General features: G+C 37.3%; 1 protein-coding gene across 3 annotated transcripts in view; it reads right to left on the bottom strand.

The window, feature by feature from the left end:
- PDE4D (phosphodiesterase 4D) overlaps positions 1-12,455 on the bottom strand; it is a gene marked incomplete at its 5' end in the record, with an annotated part of 511,345 nt that overhangs the window by 89,110 nt on the left and 409,780 nt on the right. For all 3 annotated transcript variants that reach the window (XM_080363172.1, XM_080363170.1, XM_080363171.1), the window contains 3 exons: positions 5,305-5,354; positions 6,532-6,605; positions 10,235-10,271. In XM_080363172.1, the coding sequence (XP_080219298.1) occupies positions 5,305-5,354; positions 6,532-6,605; positions 10,235-10,271 (161 nt within the window). The remainder of the gene's footprint in view (positions 1-5,304; positions 5,355-6,531; positions 6,606-10,234; positions 10,272-12,455) is intronic.

The raw sequence follows: 12,455 nt of genomic DNA, 5'->3' as shown, positions 1-12,455 counted from the left end.
ATTTAATTAGCAGGATATTGATTTCTGCTGGATTTAAGATGCTGAGCCATGAATGGAAAGAGTGTAACTCAGGCCCAATAAGATGCAATGAAAACATAGACTAGAAAATTAATTTGGTTAGCTTTATGACCTCAGAATCTTTGCCAATAATTTTTTTCTCTATTGCTGTGTTTTTTGCATACATGACAAAATCTGAAGGGGTTTTCCTGACACTAAGCCACAAGCTTCATACATTTTAATAAATCATGTAAAATGTAGCTTGTTATTGAACAGTTCCATATATTTTCCTCTGTCTGATTAAACAGGTTTGCATTAGTTTTTGATGGAAAATTGTAAAGTGTAAAGAGCTTCTAAAAAGTGCAGGTTTGCAATTATGATTTACTTTATGGTTAAATTCAATGCCCTTTTTGTTATGCATACAAGTTTTCACCTACAGGTCTTTGGCACTGCATTTGTAATATAAAGGGCCACTTACGCAAACTACATTTAAATCCACTTTAAAGCTACTACTATGAATTAGGTATTATGTCTATTGAGTACATGTATGTATGTGAATCAGACCCTATATCTCGTTGTGATAGTATTCGGAGGCTCAGAAACTCATTCTTTTGGACAAGCTTAGAATCATAGAATCATTCCCATTTGAAGAGACCCTCAGGATCATCGAGTCCAGTCATCACCTAACTTAACTATAACACTAAACCATGTCCCTAAGAATTTCATCTAAACCTCCAGGGGTGGTGACTCAACCACCTCCTTGAGCAGCCTGTTCCAATGCCCGACAACCCTTTCCATGAAGAATTTTTTTCTAATATCCAATCTAAACTTCCCCTGGTGCAACTCAAGGCCATTTCCTCTTGTCTTATAATTTGTTACCAGGGAGAAGAGACCAACATCCTCCATACTACAACCTCCTTTCAGAACTTACTTCCTTCTGCATGCAGAATCTTTGTACATAAAAGTAGCTGTCTGATTGAATTTGCAAATTATTAGTGGGCAGAGAAATTGTAAGATCTTCTATCTGTTTAAAATCTGACACATTTCCTTCCTCATTCAAATTATTCTAATTTATAAATGCAGATACTGGAACTGAAGCAGCCAAAAGATATCTAATGCTTGCTGTTCTGGTTTCAGCTGGGATAATTTTCTGCCTAGTAGCTGGTATAGTGCTGTATGAGAAGAATGTTAATAACACACTGGTGTTTTAGTTGTTCCTAAGCAGTTCAAGACTTTTCAGCTTCTCATACTGGCCTGTCAAGGAGCAGACAGGGAGTACACAAAAGGCTGGGAGAAGACACAGCAGGGATGGTTGACACCAACTGACCAAAGGGATATTCCATACCATGTGACATCATGCTCAGTATGTAAAGCTAGGGGAAGAAGAAGGAAGGAGGGTTGTTCGGAGTGATGGTGTTTGTCTTCCCGACTAACCACCACACATGATGGAGCCCAGCTTTCCTGGAGATGGCTGAACACCTGTCTACCCATGGGAAGTAGTGAATGAATTCTTTATTTTTCTTTACTTGCATGTGTGGCTTTTACTTTATTTGTTAAACTGCCTTTATCTCAAGCCACGAGTTTTCTTACTTTTCCCTTTCTGATTCTCTCCCCCATCCCACTGGTAGAAAGGGAGACATGGGGATGGGGAAGTGAGCGAGCAGCTGTGTGGTGCTTAGTTGCCTCCTGGGGTTAAACCACAACACTTGTTGACTTTTTTGTCAGTGAAAATTAAAACCTGCAAGCTCAATTTTTGAGTCACAGCTAGGTATGTTTTGTTTTGTTGTTGTGTTTGTTTTTGTTTGTTTGTTTGTTTTTGTTTTTGTTTTGTTTGTTTTTTTGATGAAACATTATGTATAATTCACTGGTTGTGTTAAAATAATTACTATCAACTTTAAAATGAAACACCATTCATATCACTGCCTGGAAAATGTGATTCATAGTGAGAGGAACCCCTCTTCTGGTTGAAGCACAGAACACCACTCATGGAAGCACTGAACAGCGAACATGGAGTTATCCCCAGGCTGATCTCAGTCTTGGGGGGGAAATTTCACTTTCAGGAAGCAATTAATATCCGTTTGCACATCTACTTATTCCCACTGACTGTAAGAGTACTCTAAAGAGCCTTGACAAAACAGGTATCTACATCCCAGATGTCTAAAGCAAGTAAGAAAAGTGCCATCTAAGAAGTCTGATGTTACATGTAAAGCTCCCACCTCCTACCCCCTAATTTGTCTGCAAGAAGAACACACAGTATGCTGTAGCATACTTGGATGGTATTGAAATCAAGTATGCCATTGATATTTATTAGCTTCTTTCAACAGTTTCCAAAAGGGATTCATGTGGATATATTGAATGAAACAAACCATATTTTGATCATCAGCTTCCACATATTTACATTGAAAATCACTGCAAATTTTAAGGCTACCATGGTCACTGTTGCTTCTAAGAATTTGAACTTTTGATTCCTGTGCTGCTTCACTTCTCAAGTTTCTTACTTTTTTGCTAATATATTCTCTCCCAAATTTATGCCTCAGGGTGAATACTTAAAACAGTAAATGGAAGAATTTTGCTCTTGCTATTTTAGTAACTTGACTTTACCAAGTCCCTTTTTATCTTTCCCTTGTCTTTTTCGCCATATCTTGTGCAGTTGTTCCCTTTTGCTACAGTTCTGCTTTCTGTGATCATGCCTTTCTGCAGTTAGAGTCTTACTGAAGACACTTCTAAGAAGCTTAGCAACATAAACTCTCCATCTAAAGTGTCTGTATCTGGTTTAGGATTGACATAGTTTAGTGACACTGTGCCTTTCAGTCAGCTAGTTTGTTACACTGGTGATCAGGTCTCACTGAGACAGCTAGCTGTGCCATCTGGATGAGATGATGGGGTTCTACCTGTCTACTGTGTTGTTCTGGATAATCCAGAACACTACCTCATAGAACAGCGTGACCAGCAGGATTTCTCAGCAGGAAGGATCCGCACAAGCTACACTTCAAACATTCCCCAGAAGAATTCAAAAAGCTTAGTAGCATCTGAAAGGGTTTTCAGGTCTTTTTGTGTAGACTAAGAGAAGTATTGGTAACATATATTCCTTTTTGGCATAGTACTGTAGTGCAACATGTTTTACTAGGATTTTATATGTCCCAAGAAAGCACCTATGCATACTTCTGTGCTTATGTGATGAAATTCATTGCTATGGAAATATCAAAACCAGTCTATGACTAAGAATGGGCAAAACTGTTCAGACAAAATAGTATCCAGTCTCAATCTCCATTCAACAACCAAAATGAATTGTAGCTGTTTTCATGCTTTATAGAAAGTTATTATCTTTCCTGTATCATTAAAATGTTTTAGCCACTTACATCCAGGGCATGCAGGCCCCAGCTCACCCAATCCAATACATAATTTGGGCACAGCAACTCCAGCAGCAACTCTGAGAAATCAGATTAAACTAAATTAGATTGAACTATCCTTACTATTATTTGCCTTCTCTTGCTTGAATTTCTTGGCAGAGAAGCATTTTCCAGATTACTTGCAGCACTGACTGCACATCCTTGCTTCTAAATTTTAGAACTTCAGATGATTTATTGCTTCTGCTATGTAGAGTGCACTCTCAGGATTAACTGATTGGAAACCTTCAGATTGGGGAGAATTTAAAACATGCAACCGTATCTTCTAGCAGAGTGTGTCTTGAGTCCTATTGTCTGAGCAGCTGCTTCTCCTGCTGGAGAAAAGCAGCTGACCTCAGGCAAAAAACGGTGGGAGAGCACTTAAGGTAGGATCACATGCATGAATAGTTTCTCTTCTGGATATCACCTTTTCTTTTACTGTCAGAGATTTTACTGTGCTATAGGCTTTCTAAAGCTAGTCCCTTGGAACCAAAGAGACAGCCCTATTTTCCAGTATCTCCATCTGCAGTTAAGATAGCAGACTTCTGGATGACTGCATTGTATGAGACAAATCCCACCATTAAAAATAGGTGTAACATCTATCAATAACTGAATTGTCTCATGGAGAATAATTTTAAACCATCACCCAAAATTATCCCTTAAATTAATACATTTACAAAGGATTATTATTATAATTGATCTGAATATTTATCTGCCGCCCCTTCTTATTTATTTAATTACCATGAATTCAATTATGATGACAGAGCATTCATAATTAAGGATGCTTTTTTATTTATAGGATAGATTTAAATATTTAACCCTCTGTTTCCTGATGAGCCCTACACACAAATGATGAGATTACAAGATAAGTTCCTAGGCAAAGAACATTGTATAGGACTGACAAGATTAGGACTTTTAGAGGGAAATATGGATATTTTGTGAGGCTAGATGAAAAAAAAACCTACCAATGTTAACATATTCCAGAGCATAAAGACAGAAAGTATTGATCATGACAAAGCCACACTTCTCTCCTCAAAAGTGCTGAAGTACCATTTCTTCCTTGAGTTACAAAGCTATTATATAATTAAAAGAGCCATTTTGAAAATTCTGGAAGCATTAAGATTTTGGTTTAAATGATAAACTGTCTGTTTAATAAGTGTCTGTATGCTTTAATCAGAGGCAAAGAAAATGCTTTTTCTTTCTGCCAATGCAACACAGAGAATGCAACTACTTGAAAAATTACACAGTGTAAGAACACGTGGATTAAAATGACTTAAAAAATACGAGGTCAAACAAAGTATGTTCCCATAAAGATATGAAAGACCCAGTTGCCATAATAATAACTAAAATCCTGCAGGGTAAAATTTTCAAAAGCACTCATATAGCGTACAATGGCAGTCCTGTTTTCAAGCTAATGTTTCGTTAGAAATAATAGTGTATTTTACAAATGAATTATTTTTCTCTCACACATCTACAAATAGTATAGAATTTACTGTCCTAAATCAGAAAAGTCAGTTCAGAAAATTTCTTCTCATTTCCTGAGGGCTTGTAATAGAAAGACTTCACCTTGCTATAGCTACAGAACTCCATGACTTTCTACTACATTTCATTGCAAAAAGTTACTAATGAAGCTAATCAAGACATGGTCACACGCTGGTATATAAGGAAAAAAATGGGAAAGAACTTGAATTAAAACCGGTATAATAAGACAGAAATCAGAAAGCTAACATGAAACAGCACCAAAAGTCACCAATTAGAGTCACCACATGACTCAAATCCTCTTTAATGAAACAGATATAAGGATATGAAACAACATAAGATTATTATTATAAAATGCAGGTCTCAGTGAGACTTTTTATAAATCAGTATTAAGTTCAGAAACCTGTGATGGAGGAATTTTAGTGATATTAATTCTTCTTACCTGTTATAGTTGCTTTGTTAATGGATGGTTGGTTACACATTGGTGATCGTCTGTTTAAAAGGAAAAAAAAAAGTTATAGGCCTGAGAAACTCACAGATGACTGAATCACTGAACAATACAATACAGAAAATACATTTCCTCAGAAAATTATTTGGGACTGGAATACCCTGACATTGCCAAAGAAGAAGTTCATTTAGAACAGATATTTCTTTCTATTGTAGAAGGGAATTCACAACTGACCCTGAAACCTCTCTGCAGACTGAGAACTTCAAGAGAAGAACATTTTAGGAACTTACAAGTTCATTAAAAACCTACCAAATCATTCCTAGAGCTTATACGTAGCTCGAAGTTTGATTTATACACATAGTTATCATTATGCTAACAGGGCTTACAATTTCCACGATCTCTGACCTGAAAGATTTTTTAAATTATTTTTCACACATTATTTTGCATATACCTTTCACAATAATCGTCAGGTCAAACAGTTCAGTGGACTGTTTTTGCCCATTGAAGAAAGCTAGAAATTGCTGGACTGACACAGCTGCACAGGGAAGTGTGGACGACTACAAGCAGGGGCCACATAGGATCTGCATATTCCAACCAAGGGGGCTGGAAATATATCTTACTGGCACTGCACATGCAATGGTAGGCAGCTGTCTTTGGAATGCTAATTACTTCTAAGTTCTAGAGATGTACACTTGCACATTTTGGGTGAGGGAAATTACTCCACTACAAAATTTGCCAGTGTAACTAACGTTAATGTTAACTATGACGCAGTAACACAATTGGAGAAAGATCATATTTATAATCATGACCTACTGTGGATAAGTGGGATGCCATTATCTTGGATGAGTTAGGCAGAATTCTAGGTTCAGATCACGCCAGCAGCTCACAATGAGTGTAGCTGTCTGCTCACTTTGATTCATTTGCAAGACTCAGATTCTGCCTCAATGATCATCTTTGAATGATCTTTGACATATGACTAATTTATTGAAAACCAAATACATTGCAAAACACAACTCCAAGTTTATGCAAGGACAGCAATGCAAGAGCAATTAGTAGGCAAGGGGGCTGTTGTATCAGGGATTAATAAACTCATTACTCATCCACATGTTTTATGCAGGTTTGGTGGCACAGACTGAAATCCGTAACATCTAATTTTTTTTCTTAGTTTACATTTAAAAACTACCATTCTGAAAAGTCCAGTGGCCAAAAATTGACACTCACTTGCTGGGTGCCCGATCTTGTAAATTGGTTAATGCAGCAAAGTTATTCCGTACAGTACGCAGGCTGGCCAGCACCTGGAACAGACAAAATGGTTTCAGTCTAAATTTCTGCACAGGTGAGACTGATTTATCTCCACTCCACTGTACTGAAAGAAAAAGGAAAGGAAATTGCAAAACAACCATACAAGGTTTCCAGTGTTAGTTTGTCCGAAGTATTTGACCATTATTTAACAATAACGTGTCTGTAATATAAGGGCAATAGTTTATTTCTTCTTTTTTTTTTTTTTTTTTTCCTCTTAAACAACTCATTATTTGTTTAAAGGCAGACGTACTTGAAGAGGAGGAAAGTTTTTCACAGAATACTACTTAGTTCTTTAAAATGACCATAAAAGCATTTGTGTTTGGAACATAATAGCCCATTGAAGCCTAATACTTCATGCGTTAGACATGATTACAGATTTTTCCATTTGTGCTTCAGCCCCCACAAACCTCAAAGAACAAAGGGAATGAGATTGTCTAGACTGCCAGGAAAAATAAAAGTGGCTGCTTTAAGGGGTGCGGTTGATTTGGGGATGTGGCAGAGAAGGCCAGAGTAAGAGGAAGGTATCATCTGAGCAACGTCTTCGGCTCTTACTAGCTTTGCACGTTGGGAAAGATGACATAAATTAACTACTTCTTTTCTGAACCTAATTTCAGGCAAGACAGCAGCTAATGGAGGCAGTAGAAGAGTGTCTTCTGGTTATAAGTGGTGTAGGCACTCTTTTCTGAAGGAATTTGGTTAAACACAACAAGTGTTGCACTGTGTAAGGATAATAAGAGGCACCTCTCTGAGTAGGGAGAGGCAGTTCAGCTGATGTCAGAGAGGAACCACGAGTAATTTAGAACCAAAGAGGGAATGTGAGGACACAGCAACACTAATCACTGGTGTGTCTTTGCAGGAACTGCCCATTGTTGTTTCTCAGCCTCTGCTGGGCTGGTTCCCTGGTGGACCTGTCCTTGGGAAAACAGAGGTGGAAATGAGAATTTGGGTTCCAGAGATCCAAGTCAAGAAGGAGAAAGAAGTGTACAGGGCCAGTTATGAGTGGAAGCTAAATAGCCTGTCTGGACCCATGCTCGGGTCCCTGAAGATCTACAAGGGAGTCTCTCTACCGTGCTCATCACTATGCACATTGACTAAATATTTCCATTGTCTGAAATTATTAATCTCTCCTTTTTCAGGAAATAGAAGCTTGAATGTTTGGTTTATATGTCCTTCTATTTGTTCTTCTGGCAGGTGAGATAACTTTTGTAGGTCCAGGGGTGAACTGTTCAGCATCCGCCCAGCATCTCAGCTGCTTTAGCAAATAAGCACATATTTTGAAAGTTTCTGCAAGTGCAAGGCATCTTCACATATACAGCAATGAATGTAAAAGTGTCAACAAAAACACTGGCTACAGTGGAGCTAAACAACTTTATTTTTTCTATAAAGGCATTAATATTTATAAGTCTATTATATTATAAGTACTTAAAACAATTAAATTTTTCATTGCAATTTTCTTTAAGTGACAGTTTCTCTGTCCACAGAGGTTCCACTTCTGATAATGTTTCCAGAGTTAGATTTGTAAGCAAAAAGCAACAGTCCCCTGCAAACCTCTTAAGGTTTAATCCCTAATACTGTTTTCAAAATCAAGTTATATACAAAAATTTGCAAGTGAATTAAAACCTTCTTGATGCTAAAAATAACTACAGAATTGGTCTTTAAATTTCAAATCACTCAAACTGTTTCATTTTGAAAAGAGAAATTCTACAAATAACTAAATTACAGCACTTGCTGTTTATGACAATATAGGGAAGTGCAACTAATAATATCATTGTGATAGACTATTTTAATCTTAACTTACAAAATTCCATTTTGGTAAAAATAGTAAATTACCTTGCCCTAGGGTCATATTCTATGTGGGGGACACAGCATGCCACCCTGCTTCCAGTTAACAAATGGAGCCACACTACCATGGTGATGTGCTGAATAGTAACTGATATTCTAAAATTGGAACTATTATCATGAGATGGCTCATAATCAGACGAAAAAAGCCTCCTGATCAATTGAAGAAAATATAGAGAATTTGAAATAACTGGAACATGTGTTCCTCATGCCATGATATACTACCACCAGGAAGCCCTGAATGGATTAAAATGGTGCTCTGGCTATTTGCAAGACAAAATGCATCTACATGATGAAACACTGGTCTAGGAAGACATTACAAGGGTGGCCTGTATGATGTATAGACATTGTACGGTCATGTGGGATCCAATTTGTGAAGTCCTGAGTGAGGCCCTAGACTGCTAACGTAACTCAGAGGGGTGGGCCCTGTGCTTGGCTACAGATGCAGTCTGTAGGCAGGCCCCACTGGGAAATGGGATTTTGCATATTCAAATCATTTTTAGATAATGGCTACGTTTTTCCTAAGAGTCTAATCAGATGTCACTTCCCCTCTATTAGGCACGCTCTCTCAACTGCATCTCAATTGCCCTTGTGTCAGGGAATGTGACGTGATAACTCACCCTTGTGAGTGCTCTTTCTCCTGTTCAGTGCAAATGAAAACAGGTTGATTTAAACCACTGCTAACAGGGTTTTGCACTGAATTACTAAAAGCTCTCAAATAATCCATTAGGGAACCTTGGTGCAAGTAGCAATAACATTCAGCTGTTCCTGCTCTAATTGCTGCAGCATGTCCATCAACACCAAGAGGAATACGAAACCACTCTTAAAACAAACACGGTGTTTTTTCCCAGGAAAAAAATATCCATAAATGGGATGTAATATTTTCTGGTTTTCTAGGCATACTATAACCTGTTTTATTTATGTGGCATAATTTGTAACAAAAATTCAGATGACAATGAACATGAAATCAACTACTCTAAATATTATTGGATTGCTTGACCACCATACAATTTGTGTGTTTTCTGTCCTCAAGAGTTTTGATGTTTCCTGAGGAACTAAAACCAGAAGTGGTTTTACTTATTTTTCCTCTTGTTTTTCCTGTAATTTTTTCTCTTCAATTCTTGTTGAAGTATATTTGAGAGATCTCGAAATATTCTTAGAAAAGGCCCTGGCTTAATAGTTTATCTACTAATAAAAGATGAAGGTATCCTTCATGTTAAAGATTTGATAAGCCAGTGTTTTAAAAACACTGTATCTATTTAAAATATAATTAAATCTAAAATAACCTATTAAATTAATATTGTTTTGACAACTGATCATTAGACCAAAGCAACCTGCATATTCAGACTGAGGTTGGACACGTTGCTTTTTTGAGACTGCCATGTGACTCAACCTTTCCCTTTTCACACACCTTCAATCACACATGGGTTCTAGATTTCTTTTCTCCCCTGTAGTTTACTGAGTTAATTTTCATTTCTATTATAGAGCAAAATCTATCGTGAGTTCAAGGAATATAAATGTTAAATTTTCATATCTAACAAGATAGGTATATTGCTAAAAACTGTGGAGTTTTGTTCTAAATTATATAGAATTTTGAGTTGATATTATATTTCACAAAACAATCTGAATTGAACAAACAAACAAACAAGTAGAGATTTTTTAGAGATTATTTTCCTGCTTCAAGCAACCATAACATATAATATTAACAAAGGAAAACAACTGGCTTGGCATTTGGCCTTTAACTTGAAAGATCATGTGAGAAATATTGCAAAATTGTGCCTACCTGAGCAAATGGTGTTACAATCAAGTCATCTCCATGTCTGAAAAAAAGAGCAGAGTTGTAAGTTAGGTATTACAGAAAACTTATCTCACTGCTGTAACAGAAACAAAATCAGGTTTTACAATGCACTGTAGGTAACTCCAGTTTTATTCTTCACTTGTTACTCACTAGCACTGCTTTACATATCCTTTGAAAAGTAAATATCAACTTAGTTATTGCCCAACTACCTGGCATGTCTATAGGATGGTTGATGAACCAGCTGTGCTGCGGGCTTGGGCAGGTGATTGACCACCCAGGATCATCTGCAGAGATTTCATCCCAAAGAATAAAGGTGAAAATACCAAAAGTGACCCCACTGAGGTTTACCAGCAGGTTTGTGAGCACTGGACAGGTAACTGCAGATGGCTGGGCAGCACCTTGCAGACAAACAAAAACCTAGTAAAACTTTCAAACTGAGTCACGGCTCTATAGATACAGGGGGTGTGACTGAGTGTGTGCTGTTGCTGTGGTAATCTCACCCACATCATGGGGTGACGTATGGGCAAGGTGCTGGGATGATGCACTGTCAAGGAGAAGGAAGGGAAGAAGAAAATAGGGGTTCCCTCGCTTTAGCACCAAAAGCTGACACTTGAAATGGTTTCAAAAAAATAGTGCCTTGTAAATACAAGATGAAGGGCTGTTGATCTGAAGAGTAGCACCTGTAGCAGTGAGGATATGGAGTCAGACCTCTCCAGGGGACCATGGAGACAGGGAAAACATAGAGTTTTTAGTTATCATATCCAGTATATGGCAGCAATCAAGATGAAAAGAAGTTTTCCAAAGACAAAAATCCAATATGATTCTGTTTTAATTTCCCTGTATTTTCCTGCAATGAATTTATTGTGATTAGCTACAAGTTGCAGCTTTCAGCAGAAATTACCATTGCTTTGATGTATTTTGGTATTATTTAAGTGTAAGCACAAAATACGAATATTTAACAATGGATTTCAAGTCCACAAAAAGCTAATCAGAAAAAGTATTTCTGAAAGTGGAGAAATATGATTTCATCATTCTTATAATTTATATACTACCCACAAGACAGTGATGTTTTTGCAGGTGTTGCAAGACCTAATAAAAAAGCAGTAAGTACAACCGGAGAGCCTGTAAGAATGAAACAAAGTTCACCAGTCTTCAAAATTATCATAATGCTTAATATCTGCATAGCTGTTTTCTTTATAATCTCTTTTATTCCTGTTAGCTGTAATAAAGAAATGGAGGTTTGCAGACTCTGTGGAAGAAGTCTGAACTTTTAGCAATATCTTGGCAGGAGTGATTGGAATAAGGTGCTGTGTCAGGTGAAACCACAGTCCTTGCCTGGCTGGAAAGCATTTAAACCTGATCCTCACAACCAACCAGATGAAACATGGCACTGTGGAAGAAACATGGAGGCTTTAATTGTCCAGTGAACCCAAATCAAATCAATTATTACAGACACTGTCAATCAGCCCAGAGCATTAAAAATGCAGGTAATGACCAGCTGGGTTTAGTACCTCTTCATGTTTTCGTTGGGTCATGAAAACATCAGGAAATGCCCTAGACTATCATTTCTAAATCAGAATTGCTTAATGAGTATTTTTACTGTTTGCATATAGCTAATCCATTTTCTGTTCTGTTTTGACACTTGAAAGATGCACAGTTCTGTAGACAGGGAATCCTGCATTATTAGTCATCTGAATGATTTCTGCAAAGATGGAAGAGCCCAGAGCTTCAAGTAAATTATTTGCCAGTCTTCCTCACGCCTCCCCACTTTATCTGTTTCTCAGGTACTTTAGGTAAAAAAGGCAAACAAAAGGTTGAGCAAATTCTTAGCGATAAGTGTGTTTTCTAAGCAACCAAATTTTGCACAGACAAGATCTAAAATTGATATGTAGCCCCTCCGGTGTTTTTTGTTTTTGTTTTTGGTGGGTTTTGTTTTTTGCTTTTTGTTTTTTGGGTTTTTTTTAAATGATCTAGTTTAATTCCCACATTTGGAATGATGAAGAAGTGGAATCCTGGAAATGAAAAGTTTTACAAATAGCAGTAGCACTGGACAAGAACAAAAGAATGAAATTGTTGCCACGTGCAAATAAGCCAGATGAGCAGAGCTAGCTCTTTCTAGCACCACAGGTATCTGTCAATGGAAAACACTCTGAATGCCCAGCCTATGACACAAATTCACAAAATATCCAAGAGTGCTTCAAATTCC

Source organism: Nesoenas mayeri (genome assembly GCF_963082525.1).
Source record: "Nesoenas mayeri genome assembly, chromosome: Z".
Classification (NCBI taxonomy): Eukaryota; Metazoa; Chordata; class Aves; order Columbiformes; family Columbidae; genus Nesoenas; species Nesoenas mayeri.
This window is presented reverse-complemented; position numbering and strand designations above follow the sequence as displayed.